We start from the raw sequence: 19,178 nt of genomic DNA, 5'->3' as shown, positions 1-19,178 counted from the left end.
GATTTTAGCATCTATGTTCATCAGGAATATTGGCCTGTAATTCTCTTTTTTTTTGTATTGTCCTTATCTGGTTTTGGAATTGGGATAATGCTGGTCTCATAAAAAGAGCTTGGAAGTGTTTGGATTTCTTGAAATAGTTTGAGGAGGAGAGGTGATAGTTCTTTGAATGTTTGACAAAACTCTGTTTCCTTATTTATTTATTTTTGGTCAGTTTTATGGACCTATTCAGGTGCTCTGGTTCTTCCTAATTCAGATTTTGAAGATTGTATTTTTCTAGGAATTTGTCCATTTTGTCCAGGTTGTCCTGCTTATTGGCATGTAGCTGTTAATAATATTTCCTTATATTCCTTTGTATTTCTGTGGTGTCAGTTGTTACCTCACCTCTTTCGTTTCTGATTTTATTTATTTGGGCCCTCTCTCTTTGCTTCTTGATGAGTCTGGCTAATGGGTGATCAATCTTGTATATTTTTTCAAAGAACCAGCTCTTGGATTCATTGATCTTTTGTATTTTTTTTTTTTTAGTTTCTATGTCATTTATTTCTGCGCTGATCTTTATTATTTCCTTCCTTCCATATACGTTGGACTTTTCTTGTCTTTCTAATTCTTTTAGTTGTAGTGTTGGATAGTTTACTAAAGCTTTTTCTTGTTTCTTGAGGTAGGCCTGTAATGCTATGAACTTCCTCTCAGGACTGCTTTTGCTGTGTTCCGTGGATTTTGGGTTGTCCTGCAATTCTCTTTTTTTGTATTGTCCTTATCTGGTTTTGGAATTGGGATAATGCTGGTCTCATAAAAAGAGCTTGGAAGTGTCTGGATTTCTTGAAATAGTTTCAGGAGGAGAGGTGATAGTTCTTTGAATGTTTGACAAAACTCTGTTTCCTTATTTATTTATTTTTGGTCAGTTTTATGGACCTATTCAGGTGCTCTGGTTCTTCCTAATTCAGATTTTGAAGATTGTATTTTTCTAGGAATTTGTCCATTTTGTCCAGGTTTTCCTGCTTATTGGCATGTAGCTGTTAATAATATTTCCTTATACTCCTTTGTATTTCTGTGGTGTCAGTTGTTACCTCACCTCTTTCGTTTCTGATTTTATTTATTTGGGCCCTCTCTCTTTGCTTCTTGATGAGTCTGGCTAATGGGTGATCAATCTTGTATATTTTTTTCAAAGAACCAGCTCTTGGATTCATTGGTCTTTTGTATTTTTTTTTTTAGTCTCTATGTCATTTATTTCTGCTCTGATCTTTATTATTTCCTTCCTTCTGTATATGTTGGACTTTTCTTGTCTTTCTAATTCTTTTAGTTGTAGTGTTGGATAGTTTACTAAAGCTTTTTCTTGTTTCTTGAGGTAGGCCTGTAATGCTATGAACTTCCTCTCAGGACTGCTTTTGCTGTGTTCCATGGATTTTGGGTTGTTGTATGTTCATTTTTATTTGTTTCCATGAAGTTTTTTATTTCTTCCTTGATTTCATTGACAACCTATTCATTGTTTAATAACATATTATTTAACCTCCATGTGTTTGAATGTTTTTGAGTGTTTTTATTGTGGTTGAATTCTAGTTTCATGCCATTGTGATATGAGAAGATGCTTGATATGTTTTCAGTCTTCTTGAACTTGTAGAGACTTAATTTGTGTCCTAACATGTGAGAATGTGCTGTGTGCATCTGAGAAGAATATATATTCTGTAGCTTTGGAGTGAAATGTTCTGTAAATGTCAAGTAAATATATATGATCTAGTGTGTCATTTAAGGTCTGTTTCCTTGTTGATTTTTTTTTTTGTCTGGATGATCTAACCAGTGATGTCAGTGGAGTGTTAAAGTCCCCTGCTATTACTGTATTGCTGTTGATTTCTCCCTTAAAGATCTCTAAGTGCTTTTTTATATATTTAGGTGCTCCTATATTGGATGCATATATGTTTACCAGGGTTACGTCCACTTGTTGGCTCTATCCCTTCAGTATTATGTAGTGTCCTTTTTTGTCTCTTGTTATGGTCTTTGCTTTGAGGTCTATTTCGTCAAATATAAGTATTACTACCCCTGATTTTTTTTCCATTTGCATGTAAAATTTTTTCTATCCCTTCATTTTTATGCTGTGTGAGTCTTTTATTCTGAAGTGGGTCTCTTGTAGACACCATATATGTGGGTCATATTTTTTTATCCATTTAGCTATCCTATGTCTTTTGATTGGAACATTTAATCCATTACATTTAAGGTTATTAATGATAGGTACTTATTTATTGCCATTTTTATTCTTTATGCCTATGTTTCTATATATATTTCTTCTTATTAGTACAGCAGTCCCTTTAACATTTCTTGCAATGTTGACTTGGTGGTAATAAACCCCTTTACCCTTTTTTTTGGTCTGGTAAACTCTTTATTTCACTATCTATTTTGAATGATAGCCTTGCTGGACAGAGTAGTCTTGATTTCAGATTCTTGCTTTTCATTACCTTGAATACTTCATGCCATTCCCTTCTGGCCTGTAGTGTTTCTGTTGAGAAATCACCTGACAGCCTTTTGAGAGCTCCTGTATAGGTCACTGATAGTTTCTTATGGCCCTTAAGATTCTCTCTTTGTCCTTAATGTTTGTAAGTAAAGCAGAGTATATCAAGAAAATATTGGAAAAGAAACAAACAAACAAGCTAAACAAAACAATAGTCTTACTCTAGGAATGTCTTCCTCTTAGCTGTTCTCCCTTTGCCTACCAAACTGTGCCCAGCTGGAGTATCTGGGGCTTCAGAGAGTTGATGTAGCCCCTTTCCTGTTGCAGGTGGTGCACCAAGCCTGCAGGAGAGGTAGACAGAGCTCCACCCCTCCTTTCCCACTTCTGGCTGGCTGAACTCACAGGGCGCTCGGCTCAGCCTCTCCACAAAGCAGACACAAACCCAGCTCTCGCTGGTCTGTCTCCCCAACATAAACCTTCCCAGTGGATGCCAGGTGCGCATTCCAAAAATCAAAAACATATAAAGAAACAAACAAGCAGCAACCTGCCTTGAGAGAACCCGCCACCCTTGCCCCTCAGCTCAAGGCAGGTCTCCTGCACAGCCGATCTCAGTAAAGCTGGGGCCACAATTCCCAGCCCCACTCACAATCCAAGCTCACTTCAGTGCAGGTCCCAAAACCCCATCTGCACTGTTGGCAGCTCCAGGAGGGTCCTCTTTCTCCTTCCCACGCCACACAACTTAGATGCTTTCTGGGGCTCTGCACAATGCCTTACAGGAAAGCAGAGGATCCCTTTAGGTCACTGCTGGGTGCAGCCACAGGCCCCTTGCTATTCTGGAGCCACACACCATGGCACAGCCTTTCCTGCAGCCAGAGCTCCGAGTGAATCTCTCCTGCCCGGGCTGCTGCCATCAGGCACGTTCTTGCACTTGGAAGGTACAGATGCTACCTGGCAGGCAGACTGTTCCCTGGATCCCTCTGCCCAACGCTTCACAGGCTCTCCTTCCCACCTCCATCACTCAGGGTTTGAGATCCCTGTGTTTGGATGCCAGTTCACACTCCCAAGGGGAGGAAGCCTTGCAGCCACTAACCCTTGGGTCTTGCAGCTGAACACCGGCTTCAGGGCGACTCCCCCTTTCCACAACTCCCCCGCTCTTACCAGTCTCTATGTTGTTTCTTCAGTGATCCTTAGATAAAATATGTCCAATCAGCTATACTTTTCTTGTTTTTTTTTTTTCAAGCTGACTGCGCAGTATTTCAGTAAATCCAGTCTGTGGCTGGGAGCAAGGGCACTCCACCTCTTATTAGAGTACAGTCATCGTTTAGAAGAGAATGTCTTTCGATGTAATGATTGGGAAAGGGCACTCTTTTACTTTATTCTTAAAGTAAAAATTCCATTGTCTTTGAATTTTTTATGGTAGAGTGCCCTGATAAAACCCGGAAGAGAAGCACTGAGTGTGGTAGAGAACGGGGATAGGGATGGGGAGCAGAGGAAGAAAAGGGTGGGGAAAGGGCAAGAATGAGATCCCTGGTCCTGGCTCCCAAAATTAAAGCAGTCACTGATATGGTCACTGGAGCTGTAAGGTGAGCCCCTGGGAGATTAAAGGAAAAATGGTTCTTTTGTTTATTTTTGCTTTGGGATTATAGAATATATAACAACGGCTATGCACCTGGACTACAGGGAAAGGTTTTCTTGTGCCAACAGTTTAAAAAGAAAAGCTCAATTTTCTGGAACTTTAAGAGCACCTGATTTGAGGAACTGAGCTAACTCTTGGAGATGATGAGTTTGTATAACTAGTGAGCCCAAGGGACAAGATTGTGAAGTCACTTGTCTGGCTCCCTCTCACTCTTATACCTGCTCATCCTATTTCTGTACACCTCCCTCATCCCCCTGCTCCCTTCCTCCCTTCAGGCCATTTCCCAGAGTGCCTACCACAGGTCATGCATTAGAGTAATCTCTCAGAGGTTCAACGATGAGCAGACAGTGTTTTCCCTCTAGAAACATACAACTCATGGAGGGAGAGATGATCAGTATTGCAATGGAAGTATGAATCAGTGTAGGGCCCACAGTTAGGAAGAAACATCTAGGAATAAGAGAGGCTTCCAAAGGCAGTAAGAAGAGAGCTGAATCTTGAAGAATTGATACTTGCCAGGTAGACAATGGGCCAGGAAAACAGAACCGCCAAAAAGAAAAATATGTGCAAATGCACAGAGAAGTAAGAACATGATAGAGCAAGCTGCAGTTAGTTCTGTGTTGCTGAGCCATAGGGTGTTCGTGCACGCAGACCCATGGAAAAGCCCTGAGACTGGGAATCTACTTCCATGAACAGAGGCAGGGAAAGACCAAAGACAGGCCACTCCAGCCTGTTAATGAACAGAGCTTATTAAGGGACATTTCTGTAGGAGGCACATCCTAGGCAGCTGCGAGATGAAGTGTTTATCCTCCATACTGCTGAGCAGGCACCAAGGAATTATATAGAACAGAGCAGGGCAGGTAGGGAGTATGTGACCAGACCCAAGTATGGGAAATGCCTACATGCTTGCCCTGTTTAGGAACTAGCACGCCATGAGATACAGGGGAGAGGAACTGGCTTATGTCACAAGGAGAGTATTGATTATTATCAGACAGCCTCAGAGGGGGTTTATGAGAAGCAACCTCTATTCTGGCCTGGGTCTAGCTGGGGGTCTGGCAGTGGTTATGTCTCTCCTCCACAGATGGGAGCAGCAGAATTGAACATGCAGAACCCAGATGATAAACGATATTGAAGTGCCACTTTCAGGGGATTGGATACTGTCTTCTAGGTTATGGTGATCTCTTCAAAAAAGTGACAAGATAAGAAAAGATCAGATTCAGATGATAGCGAGAGTGAACAGTAAGCAGAATCAGGGATCTCCAAACCCAGGAGCTTATTTCAATAGTCTAGGTCAGAGAACCCAAAGACTTAAAGTAGAGCAGTGCAGGGGATAGAGCTCGGAGACTGGACCTAAGAGATATTTAGGAGGTATTTTGGGGACTGATTATAGATGTTTGGAGACTTGATGACTGCATATGGATTTGATGCCTCAAAGAAGATCCTTCCATGTTTCAGAGTCTGTGTTAGGATTATTATGCATACCATTCATGATTTCATACAGGAAGCAGAGACCATCTATTTCACAAAGAAAGCCATACAGTACAGGGAATTAGTTGCCTGCATAGATGGAAGGTCTAGAGAGAAGAAAATAGGATGTATCACCAGAGGCCCTTCCAAAGGGTAGGCCATGGGGTTTGGCTGATGTAAACACAGCTGTTCAAACATTTTTGCTGATCAACGAAAATAGGATGTATCACCAGAGGCCCTTCCAAAGGGTAGGCCATGGGGTTTGGCTGATGTAAACACAGCTGTTCAAACATTTTTGCCGATCAATAGCCTCAAAAATTTGGTGTCTGCTTCCCTTTGCTTTCCAAGATCAGATGTCTATCTTACTGAAAATGCTTAAAAATATAGTTTTTAGCTTTTCAGTCCTTGCGATGCAGGAGGAAGTCCACGGGAGGTGAGTCACTAGAGAGTGTCTAGCACTCTGGGTCATGTGGCATTAAATGGAGGCCAGTCCTACATCCTCAGAATACCTAAACATATTTATATTTTTTTCCAATAGTAATACAGTAAATATTCAGGGATGATGTATCCTATGGGTTGTGTATTTTGTGATAACTCCTACGGGCGTGAGCTCTCTGATCTGTAAAATGAACAAATTGAAGTAGGTAATTACTATAGTCCTTTCAACATTCTGTGAATCTCTTGACTTTATTGAGTAAACCTTTTCAGAGATAGAAAATATAAGCCAAAGGCAACACAAATATGCTTAAACTGCTTAGGAGGACCTTCCTTACTCTGTGTGTCTCCCACCATCAAGAAGGTAATTTAACGTGGCTGCTGAGAGCCTCTTGTTAAATTGGAAGTTTTAGTATGAGCAGGTCAAGAATGTGGAGCTGGAGTGTTTGAAGTGGATCTTTCCGGAAAAAGCTGCTGGTGTGCTGTGTGTCCCTTTCCCATCAAAGAAATGGGATCAAAAGTCCTGTTGATGGCCAACAGTATAGGACGAGGAGCTCAATTAGGCCACTTGGAGAGAAGTTAGGGGGCCCGGGGGACCTTCATCTACCAGAGGCTGCCTGAGAAATCTGACGATGAGATTCGGCCGGCTAGCTGTGAAGGAGAGCTGCTCTGTTTTGGGTTTGGCCTGCACTCCCAGTCTGTCCGGCCCAAGCATGTTTTCCTAAAGGCCAGATGTGAAGCACCCTAGGGAGCTAACATGGGGTCATATTAGCTCCTGTTCAGTAGGGCTGCCTGGGGGGCACAAGGGTTCCCCAATGTGAGGAGCGGCTGCTGAGGAAGCATCTGCCAGAATGGGGCCTGAATGAAGTTTATGTCAAAGCACCCGTATAGTAAGAATTAGTTTTCTTCAAGCATATATCATTTAATTTTGTAAAACAAAAAATAAAAGGTATAAGGGCAATGAATTGACAATCTTTCATTTGACCTCTGTTTCTTGAACCCAAATATCTTAAAACGGATTTCTTTCACAATTCCAGGAAATGCCTATGGCAGGGCCTTGTTACCTTATTCCAGATAACATGATACGGTTACACAATTTTTTAAAAACATCTATAGGTTTATTGTGATTTCTAGACCCCCGAGCTTCATTCCATCACCTCTCCAGGCCTGCTGTCATCACAGAGATGTTCTCTCACTCCCTTGCCTGGGCTTATGCCTGTTTGGTTCTGTCTTATCCCAGGGAGAGAGGGAGGGAGACAAAGAAGAGCTTGTAGTGACCTGTCCAGGTAGCCAAGAGGAGGCCAAGCTGTTCAATCCAGAAAGCAAAAGGGTCAGAATGGATCGCCTTCCTTTCTGGAGCTGGGGCCTCAGATGCTTTTGGAAGTTATTCTTCCTAAACCACCCACCATGTTGTGCCCTTCCTTAAGGGATTGAAGTGACTTCCCACTGGCATTCAGCTCTGCCTCATTTTACTGATATCACCAATTCTCTGCATGTGCCCTGTCTGCAGGATGTCTGGTACCCTCATGCCTATCGCACGCACCATATTTCTTCTCATCTCTGACTGGGATCGTGCTGCCTCCTGGCACATGCCTCTGAAATCGGGGGTGGAGGACTTTTCCACGCCTATTATTTCTATATGAGTCCTGTGCATGCTTCAAGACCCTTATCACATGTCACTCTCCTCAAGAAGGTTTCCTCACACCTGCATATATTGCTGCTGAGTCCCCATAGATTGAGTACTATGTTCCATACTACCTGACATTGTAGACTTCCAGGGCTGGGTTGCTCAGAGACCAATATGTATACTTTTACTTTAACTCTCCCCAACACCCAATAAAGAGTTGAGTATTCAGCAGGAGCTCCATAAGTAAATGTTGACAAAACTCGTTCCCTTTCTAAGTGTTTTCTTATAAGTAACACAGAACAGTGATTAATTCATCTGCCAGGGGATTGCAAGCTCTTTGGTACCCTGGGATTTGGGACTGACTGTGTCTCTTTCCAGAGGAATGTTTGGAGTCATTCTTCCTTTGTTTTGAATTTAACATGCTATGTTTATCTCTTCAGGCAAATCTATGCCAAATACATTTTTTTTATTAGTACAGGTTGCAAAACACATACTCTGCATTCATTGCGTTATGTGAAACTAGCTTCAGGGTGTGGGTCCACTTAGGTCCATGGGGTTTTGGCACACATCTTGCTTCTGACATGGTTAAGGGGAGAAGGGGGGAAGGCTGTGAGAAGCTTCTGGAGTTTGAAATTAGGTCAGTCACTTCACAAAGAAGATATTTTGTTTCCTCAAACGGCATGCCCTTTAACCAAGGCATTCCCATGTTAAGAAATCCCTGGTGTCTCCTAAGCCTGATGTCCCAAGATTGATATTCAGTTCAGTTAAATTCCTTCACTAACTCACTTAGCCATTTATTACAAAATTAGAGGCTCGGTGCATGAATTCATGCATGGGTGAGATCCCTCAGCCTGGCCGGTGATCAAGGCCTATTGGGGGGGAGGGGCCACGGGAGGTTGGCCGTGGGAGTGCACTGACCACCAGGGGGCAGCTCCTGCAATGAATGTCTGCTCCCTGGTGGTCAATGCATGTCATAGTGACTGGTTGACCAGTCGTTCCAGTTGCTTAGGCTTATATATATATAGAATATATACCTACTATGAGCCAGGTACAGTTGTAGGCACTGGAGATTCAGCAGTGAGTAAATTCAATGACAGGTTATTGAGAAGTGGCAGGATATGTGGAAATAAGTGAGGTATGTGACCATATACGGAGGAGGGTGATGGGACAGATTAAGACAAGTACAGGTATAACTCTAGTAGAGGCCAAAATCCAAGTGACACCAATAGAGACCAAGTTACACCGAGTCAAAGGAAACAGGGTACATATTTATCCTAGGGTAAAATTAAGAAAGCCTTTATGGAGGGAGTGGCATTTAGATGAGTTTAAAAAATGCCGGTTGATTATTATTTTCTCTCCACCTCAAACCCATTCTTTTATGCTCTGCTTTCTGATGCTGGGCCTGGAACTCTGAAAAGCCATCCAGAAGCCAGGAAAAGAAGGTGCTTGCTTCTTCCTGTTTAGTTCCTGTTTCTATCAGTATTGCTGCAGCAAATGTCTTCAATAATCCTGTTTCTGTCAGTATTGCTGCAGCAAATGTCTTCAATAATCCCAGTTTCTTTCCTTTGTCTCTTCAGCTCTGTCTGGAGGTGGTAGTTCCTTCTGCAGTTACTACCTCTGATATTTTGTGATCTCTTCTGGTCTTTTAGTGTCTTTGATACCTCGCCAACAATTTAAAATGATTAAAATATTTTTATTGCTTTTAGAGAGAGAGGAAGGGAGAAGGACAGATAGAAACATCAATGAGAGGGAATCATCAGTTGGCTGCCTCCTGAACACCCCCTACTGGGGATTGAGCTGGCAACCTGGGCATGTGTCCTGACCAGGAATTGAACCAGTGACCTCTTGGTGCATGGGATGATGCTCAATCCACTGAGCCACACTGGCTGGGCTTGCCATATTTTCAGAGGCCTGTGCCAGGAGGGAGCACGATCCCAGGTTTCTAGTTCCTGATTAGACATTGACCGATGCAGAAGTTGGTGCAAGAAAGGGTCCACAGAAGTGACACTCAAAAGAGATTTGGGAGTTGGTTTGGTTATGTCCTTTGACTTGAATGTAGTGCTGAATTCCTTGACAGTAATGAATCAGGACGCAATAATCCACGGCATATTAACCACATTATTACCTATGTTTGATTGTGAGGAAGTACCTACTGAAGCAAGGGCCTTGGAGGACCCAGTGGCTGGGGCACTTACCTGTGTGACAACAGTGATGTCCGCAACACAAGCTTTGTTTAGTCAATGGGAGGGATGACTACTACCGAGCACATTGAAGCATTTAGGAATGAAAAGGACAAACTCAAATTTTTAGGCTCTCAGCCCAATTCACGGTCAGAGAGCCGAGAGCTCCTGTTATAGACCTAAAAGAAGCTTTTATTTCTTGTAGCTTCAGAGCTAACCTTGCTGAAAATCAGAACAAATTTTACTTTTGCAGATTTTAGAACCATAACGTCGACTGCATCCCCAGCTCCATCAAGCCTTTCAATGAAGATGAGACTCTTGAATCCTTGAGCCCTCTTACAGTGAAGGCAACCCGCTGCCCATGACTGAGGGATGCTAAAGATTCTTTAATAACCTTACCTGGGGCTCTTGCTTTGCAAAAGGATGGCTGTTCCCACGATCTACCCCAGCCTACCCTTTGTGGCCATTAGATTCATAACCAGACAGACCTCAGCCTGCTCCAGGGGAACAAGTACAAAGTCTGATGCAGGAGGAAAGAGTTTAGATTTAAGATAGGTTTGAAAGATGCTTGGATCTTAAGCAGGAAGATAATGATAAATATATACATGGAGACGGGCTTATTCAGGGAGCAAACTGTAAATCATACAATTAGTCTGGAACATGGTTACAAGTGTGTTAAAGGCAAAGAAGCAAACAGCCACACCCACCTACTTAATCAAGGTGGCCTGGAAAATGCATCTCAGATCTGTCTGTCGGAATTTAATTAGAGAAGCAGAACCAGGGATTTGGCCATAAGCAATTGTGGGTGCCCCTTCAGTGTGGTCTCCACAAAGCTGCCGTCTTCATATCTGGTGCTGGAGCGTGAAGCCCACAGGGCAGGTAGTTGGGACAGGACGGGAAGAGAGGGTGGTGTCAAGTGGGAGAGCAAGGGCAAGGTGGAACAACAAGCTTGGGACTATGTCAGTCTATCTCTGCTTCCAACATCGATGATGTTGATGATATGGGTGTTAAATAGAAGATGCTGGTGTCCTTTGTCAGCAGAGCTAAACCCACCTGGCCCAAAAGTCAGAGAAAGAAGTTGATGGAGGTCCCGCAGGAGGGTGGAGCTCTGTTGCCCCACACCAGCGAGGGAGCCCTTAGAGAAATGAGAATGTGCATGAACTCCAAGTTGACACATTACAAAGCCACAACACCTGAATTGACAGAGGAAAGGGGGCGTTCACCGCACAGAGCAGTTTCCTGTGGCTGGAGTGGTTTATTCTGGGTGGGAATACAGGAGTGGAGGAGTGTAAAATGAACCTGGGCCTTTTAGTCTAGCAAGGTCACTTTAGTCAAGAAGATCAGCATTTATCTACCAGCTTTCGTACAAAGTAGGTCAACATATTACACTGCATCCTGGTGGCAATAGGAAACAACTATGATTGACAATCTAGTTTTCATTTCAAAAAGTTTAAAGCCATTAGCACAGCATAATGTTCTCTGTGGGTCTCAGCTCTCCCCATTCTTTTTTGTTTTAAATAATTTTTTTCTTTTTTAATTACAGTTGATGTATATATAATATAGTAGTTTCAGGTGCACCACCCAGTGATTAGACATTTATATAACTTACGAAGTGATCAGCCTGATAAATTTAATACCCATCTTACCCACTTGTATCAACAACAAACTCTCCAGCTTCCCCCACAACTATTCTTGCCTCAGTGTCTCTACCTGACATACATTTCCCTGCCCCGTCCCTCTTCCTTTGTAAGTTCCATTTTCTCCTTTGTGAATATTAATTATGGCAACATTCATCCCAGTAGGATGGAAATAATCCAGATTGAGTATCACTAGACTTCGACCTTCCTGAAGATGGGACCCTTCTGGGGTTCCCACTGCCCAGCACAGTGTCTGGCCCTTAGAAGGTTTTTCATAGATGCTTATTGGTTAAATTGAGTTCCAAGAGCTTCTCATCAAACATTTTGCTTCTGTGATTTTTCAAATTTATTAGTGAGTTTGATGAATTAAGGCTTCTGATCACTGTCAGACCTAGAGAGGCAACATATTTCTATATTTGAAGACAATTAAGAAGGAACAGTAAAATGGCTCCTATATCCTTTTTCCTTCAGAAAAGCATCTACAAATAGACTCAGGTTATCAAGAGGGAAAGGGAAAACCGCTCCTCTTCTGAGTTGTGCTCCAAGGCACCGGCAAATGTCTCATTCTTCTACATCTTCTTCATAATTATCAGTTTCTTTAATCTCTGTGGGACTTCCGGGTGAGTTATAATTATAAAGAAGCTTCACTTTTTTGATGTAGATAAAGTTAAACAGTCTTCGGAAGCTTTGTTTAATAACTGAGGAGGTCATTTTATGGGCTATTTTCTTAAAAAGTCCGTAGGTTATTTTTGCCAACTCCTCAACCAGAGGGTCTTCATCCTGAAGCACTCGTTCGACAGCTGTAATGGCAGAAGGGCCCTTAGTTCAAGGCATCTGTCTCAGAGCCTGAGAAGCTCTAACTCTGAACAGCCCCACCTTTCAGAGTCCTCCTCTATCTTTTCCTCCCCCACCCCCAATTTTTATTAATTTGATAGCATCCAGGAAGTTTTATCTAGACATCATTAAAAGAAAAATGGAAATATTCACTAAACATTTATGGAGTGTCTATTATGTGCTGAGCATTTTTCTAGATAGCATAAACATATATTCATGAAGAGGTTCAATATAGCTCATAATAATGAAAAGAGTTGGACTCAGTCTAAATGTTCTTTAATAGGGAACTACTTTAAAATTGGGATATCATGAGCCCAGTTCTTCCTTTGATTCTCCTCCTAACCACCAACCTCCTCCCATCCCTGGCACTGTTATGTATGAATAAGTGAAAAAAGTTATAAAACAGTTAGGGTTGTTTTGAAAATAACCATGTAATAACTTACATTCTTTAAAAATGTCTGGGATTATATATATAACTAGAGGTCCGATGCATGAAATTCGTGCAAGAATAGGCCTTCTTTCCCCCAGCTGCCGGCACCGGCCTCCCTCTGGCTCCCGGGACCTGGGCTTCCCTCGCAGCCCCGGATTTGTCTGGAAGGACGTCCGGAAGGACATCCGGTCTAATTAGCATATCATGCTTTTATTATTATAGATGACATGCTAATATCATTATTTGCAGGTCCTGGGTTTGTGGGAAATTCTTTCTTTCTTCCTTAAAAAGAAATAGGGGAGCCCAGCCTGCGTGGTTCTGTGGTTGAGTGTTGACCTATGAACCAGGAGGTCATGGTTCACTTCCTGGTCAGAGCACATGCCCAGGTTGCAGGTTCGATCTCCAGTAGGGGGCATATAGGAAGCAGCCGATTAATGATTCTCTCTCATCATTGATGTTTTTATATCTCTCTTCTTCTCCCTTCCTCTCTGAAATCAATAAAAATATATTTTAAATTATTAAAAAAAAAGAAATAGGGGGAAAGAGAGAGAGAGAGAGAATGGGAAAAGGGATGCCCCTTAACCCAGTTCTTCCTTTGATTCCCCCCTAGCCATCACCCTCCTCCCATCCCTGGCACCTTTAGAGAACTCATGTGACTAGAATCCAAATAGTGAATTTATTTAGACCTGTGCATGAAGATTTCATTATACCTTCAATACTTACCCTCAAGCATGACTTCAATATCATCTCTGAGCAGTAAATGTCTACCCGATACTGCCAAGTACCCTATACACAAAATAAAACCCCCAAAACACATTATGAAAATACATTCTCTGATGTTATCTAGCTATTATCATTGCCTTCTTCAAAGCAAAGCATCTCTAGATTATCCTTGGGTCCTCTTTTAGTGCTCTCACATACTTATTAATTTAATAAAACTCTTTATTGAAAAATATGTATGTGTGTAAACATGCACACAAACTAATTGCACAGGTTAAGACTTCTAGCTACCACCTAAATGGAACATGCCTAGCATCCTAGAAGTCTTCCTTATGCTCTTTCCCAATCTGCTCCTCTATCCCTCAGAATACATTCTTTTGGGTCTGCCTGCTCTTGCTCAACATTATCTGGGATTCATGCATGTTCTCTAATGGGGCAATAGTTCATTTATTTTCATTGCTACATGGCAGGAGTAGCCATTGAAGTTTTCTTGAAACATAGCCATGCTCATCGGCTCATAGTGTACTAGTACGTATCATCTCTGGCTGCTTTCACTCACACCAGTAGACTTGTGACATAGACCAGCCATTTTCAACTTTTTTTTTTTTTTTTAATCTCATAGCACACATAAACTAGTTACTGAAATTCTGCAGCATACCAAAATATATATATTTTTTGTCGCTCTGATAAAAAAAATAATTTTGATTCATTCACACCAGATGGCTATTGTTGTGTTGGCTGTTGTCATTTATTTGCAGTGGTTCTCAACCTGTGGGTCGCGACCCCTTTGGCGGTCAAACGACCCTTTCACAGGGGTCGCCTAAGACCATCCTGCATATCAGATATTTACATGACGATTCATAACAGTAGCAACATTACAGTTATGAAGTAGCAACGAAAATAATTTTATGGTTGGGTCACAACATGAGGAACTGTATTTAAAGGGCCAGAAGGTTGAGAACCACTAAGGGAAAAGAGGTTAGTGCCCTCGATTAAATAGTTAGGTATTGCATGTTTTAAAAGTTCTCGCAGCACAGTGGTTGAAAATCACTGACATAGATCATATGGTACTCCAAGCCTGAAATATGTACTAGTTATATTTTATCTTTATGAATTCAGCATTTTTTAATTCATTCTGCTGATGATGGTTAATGTGTGTTTCCAGTTTTGGTCTATTTTAAATAATGTTATTATTATGGACATTCTTATATATGGATTTTGGTATGCATTTGTATGCACTGATGTTTGGTATCCAGCTGGGAGTGAATTTACTGACCCATGGATATGCTATGTTCACCTTCAATTGTTACTGCCAGACAGTGCAAAGCAGTTGTACCAATTTTTACTCCCCACATCAGTGTATGAACATTTCCATTGCTCCACACTCTTAACATTTGTTATCATTTGTTAATTTTTTTCCCTTTTAGTTATTCTAATGGGTTTGGTGGTGTATCACATTGTGATTTTAATTCACTTTTTTTGTGATAATTCATAAGTTTTGTATAATTTTTGGTAATTTGGGTATTTTTTGTGTGACATGTGCATTCAAGTAAGCCTCTTTCCTGTTTTTATATATAGTAGCCTATATTGTTCTTATTTGTAGGCATTGAAAAAAATTCTGGATACTAATTTTTTTCATTGTTACACACCTTAGAAATATCTTCTCTTACCCTGTGGCTAAACTTTCACATTTATATTGTGTGTTTTTTTAATGAACATGGATCTTTAATTTTAACATAATCCAATTTAATGTTTTTTCTATTTATGGTTAGTGAATTTTTTGGGTCTGATAGGAAATTTTTGCCTGCCTCAGGAATATTATATAATGATATTCTCCTGTATTTACTTCTAGAAGCTTTATGGTTTTATCTTTCACACTTTTGGATTGTAGATCCAACTGGAATTATATGTCATACAGTACAAGCCAAGATTTTTTTATGTACCTGTACAATTGACCCAGCACCATTACAAGAAACAAAACTGTCCTTTTCTGCTTCTACTGCTTTGCAGGGTCACTGTATATGTATGGGTTTATTTCTAGGCTTTCCATTCTGTTTCACCGTTCTGTCCATCTTTGCTTGAGTAACAAATTGTCTACAATTCTGTAGCTTTATAATAAATCTTTATATCTGGTGGGAGTAGTAGCCTACATTTTTTCTTCAGAAGTATCTTGGCCTTTCACTCTTCTGCATACTTTTAGAATAGACTTGGCAAGATCTATGAAATTATCGGTTGGCATTTTTATTTTCAGTTACATAGAACTTGTTGGCTGGTATTTCTCAACAGATGTGCAGTGGGGATTCTTGATGGGACAATTTTTGAGTAACATTGTCAGAATTATTACTGAATATTAAGCATATCCTTGCCCTTTAAATGATTCATGGGCACTAAATGCTGTACCCATTTGGAAGCAAACTGGCAAGGGAGCTGGGGGGGTTTAGACCATAGAGCCTGCAGAGGCCCAGAGAAAAGCAAGAATTGGTGTAGACCCCACAGTTAAGTAAATACTGCATTTCTTTTTGCAATAGTTTAGCCATTCATTCTTGAGTTGACTGAATTCCATCCTTTAATGATTTTTTCAAGAAGGATTCATGGCAACGCTTTATCCTGAGTTCTTGTGTTTTTTGAAAATGTTTTCCTGTTATCTTCATAGTTGGGTATAATTTTTCAGTCACAGTTTTTTTCCACTTAGGATTTTGTAGGCATCCTCTATTTTAGAGGTTAAAACTGAAATAGAGAAATCAAATGCCAGATTTTTTTTTAAACTTATAAGTGACTTTTTATTGCTTAACTTCTCAAAGAATTCTTTAAATCTGAAGTTCCATAACTTTACCAGGAAATGTTTTAATGTTGCATTCTGTATAAAATATTTATTAAAAAATTATTTACCATCTCGGTATATTGAACCAAGTCTATTTTATTCCTTAAATTATATCTTTGATTGCTTTTTTCTGTTCGCATTGTTTATTTCTTTTATTTATTTATTTGTGCCTTTTTGCATCTCTTTTATAAATCTTCCATATCTAATCACTGCTCCTTAATTTTTCAAACTGTTTCTTGCTGGTTTTCATTTCATTTGCTAGTATTTCTCAACCCTGTACTCCTTGTCCCTTACTGGGGTTTCAACAATATATATTTTCTCTTCTGCTGGTTGCAATGCAGTTTTCTTTTGTGATGGTTGTATATTTTTTTCTTACACGTGCCTCCTATGCTTTGGAAGCGTGTTTTTCATGTGCTCCCAATACCCCATCATATATTGACTGTGTGCTTGTATCTATATTTTAGATCTTTATTTTAAATAAAGTTTTTAAGATTTTTCGAGATTTTTAATCTAGTGGGAAAAAAACCTCTTTGGTCAGATTTGTCCAAGATTGAAAACTTTAGTTATCTTCTCTTAAAAGTGCATATTTTTATTGATTTCAGAGAGGAAGGGAGAGGGAGAGATAGAAACATCAATGATGAGAGAGAATCATTGATCAGCTGCCTCCTGAACACTCCCTACTGGGGATTGAGCTCGCAACCTGGGCATGTGCCATGTTCTGGAATTGAACCACGACTTCCTGGTTCATAGGTCGATGTTCAATCACTGAGCCACACCAGCCGGGCATGTAGATTTTTATCATGATGTTCATCTGCTCTGTAGAAAGGTTTTATAAAATTTGTTTCTCATCGTTCTTTCTTCTTCCCTCTCCTCCCCACCTAGAAATACCTCTGTAGAAAAATAATGCCATTTCTTTTTCTAAAAATTACTTATTTTTTGATCTAGCAATAGTTATATACAGAGTATAGTTTGTGGAAAGTACCAGGGTAGAATTCAGAGTAGAAGGAATTCTTTCTGGTTTGATATTTAATTCTTGTGACACCGGATTGTGTGTGTGTGTGTGTGTGTGTGTGTGTGTGTGTGTGATTTGTCCAAGATTGAAAACTTTAGTTATCTTCTCTTAGAATCTTCCTGTAATGCCCCCAACCCTTCCTTTTGTTTTTCTACTTTGATAGCTCTTTCTCATCTGTTAGAGTTACGGTTACTGATGCCCAAGTTTTGTTAAAGATTGTGCTTATATTTTTAGATATTAATCTTATTCCTTGGGTGGTGATTTTTCAGCAGTGAAGGGGATTAATGAGCAGTGGCATGCCATCCTGTTAAATTTTTAAATCACCCTTCTTGAATATACTTTGTATAATAATTTAATCACACAGCTATACTCACTGTGTAGTATAAAATATGACTTTATGCTATTCACACATATTGACCTCTATTCATCATAGACACCACCATGATGGGTCCTGTCCATCATAAGCAAAAAAATTTCTAATTTTTTTCAAGGAAGACTCCCCCCCCCCCCCCCCCCCCGCCCCTGTGTTTCCAGCCTTTGGTTAGCAGTTAGCATGCTTCCAGCTGTCACTGCCGTTCATGCCGGTGTCAGAGAACCAGCTCATTAGGCAGTGACCAGATATTTCCACTTTTTCCTTTGGTGATCTGAAAAGATGTTCCTACCTTTATACCCACCCAAAGATCCATGCAGCTGGGTTGGAGGAACAAGGGCTAGAGAGGATCAGTGTTGAGGAAGAGGAAGGGGGAAATGTGAATTTTCTCTGGCCGCAAGTCTTAGCTGTTATCACCCATTTTTCTTCGCCTTCCTTCTCCAAGATTCACCTTTGTCCCCAACACCTTTCCATCATTTTGGAGATCCTTTCCTGTTCTTTCTAAAATGCGCGGTAGGAAACACCAAAGGGCCACTTACAATATTGTTGCAGATGTTGAGCACCACCATCTCAAAACTGTAATGCTCCATGAACTGTGGAAATGTTGACCATTTTAATTCCAAGGCGCAGATCGCCAGTGTGTGTTTACACGCCTGTGAAGCAGAAAGTGGTCGGTGAGCATCTCTTTGTTCAAGGCGCGTCTCTGCAGAACTAAGGAAAACAAGGTGGCAGGACTTACCATCACGACTCTTGTCTCTATATCCTCCAGAAACAGGATCAGAGGCACCAGGGATTCAAGAACCACGGTGTTCAACATCCATGTGTACTGGTTCATGTCCCTGAGCAGTTCACCAAAGTGCCGGATGGCCATGCTCTGAATGCCTGCGTCAGTCTGTGATTTGTGCACAGAAAAGTCGCATTTGAGGGTATTTCTAGGTCTTCTTTCTTTAAACGGTGTGACATAACATTTATATCTATTTATACCTGTATATGCATGTATACTGCATAGGTATGTATTTTACATATGTATACACACATACACATATATGAAATAATTATAAGCTATTTTTAGAAAAGCTTCACTTTGGGTTTGTAGAGTCAGCTCGTGGTTTTCTTTTAAATAAGATTTACTTACCAGAGTTCAGCTTGCCTTTCAAATGTGAACAGTAAGTTTCTTAAATTTAGGAAGACAGTATTGCATAATGTCTTAAACATAGACATTTCAATAACCTGTTGAACTTGGAGATAATTTTTCTAAAGATACGTAGAGTAACCATGCTGCATTCAAATGCCAGAGGCTTTTGCAGCGTGGCCAGTGAATAGCAATGGGAGCGCTTGGCATGCTGACAGAACCAGGTTTCCCAGGGCTTGCTTATGCCAAATGGGAAGGTGATTGGATTATAAAGGTTCTAGAAGAGAAAAATTGCAAGTGAGAAGAGGTCAGATTTTGAAAATATAATATTACCTCCCAGTTTTTCAGAAAAGTTTATGATTTCATATTTTTTTAAAAAAATCTATTCCTTTCTGTCCTCAGGAATATATCAGAAATATTCCCAACAAAAAACCCAATGGCTA

The 19,178-nt window shown here is 40.6% G+C and overlaps 1 protein-coding gene across 1 annotated transcript in view; it reads right to left on the bottom strand.

Moving 5' to 3' along the window:
* Positions 1-11,369: 11,369 nt before the first annotated feature.
* Positions 11,370-19,178, bottom strand: part of MROH9 (maestro heat-like repeat family member 9) — a 50,976-nt gene continuing 43,167 nt past the window's right edge. Inside the window, exons 18-19 of the mRNA XM_005867727.2 lie at positions 13,404-13,466; positions 11,370-12,216 (exon numbers count right to left, since the gene is read on the bottom strand). Of these exons, the coding sequence (XP_005867789.1) occupies positions 11,978-12,216; positions 13,404-13,466 (302 nt within the window). The 3' untranslated portion in view covers positions 11,370-11,977. The remainder of the gene's footprint in view (positions 12,217-13,403; positions 13,467-19,178) is intronic.

Source organism: Myotis brandtii, unplaced genomic scaffold (genome assembly GCF_000412655.1).
Source record: "Myotis brandtii unplaced genomic scaffold, ASM41265v1 scaffold250, whole genome shotgun sequence".
NCBI classification, from domain to species: Eukaryota; Metazoa; Chordata; class Mammalia; order Chiroptera; family Vespertilionidae; genus Myotis; species Myotis brandtii.
The sequence above is the reverse complement of the archived record's forward strand: the minus strand, read 5'-3'. Positions and strand labels throughout refer to the sequence as shown.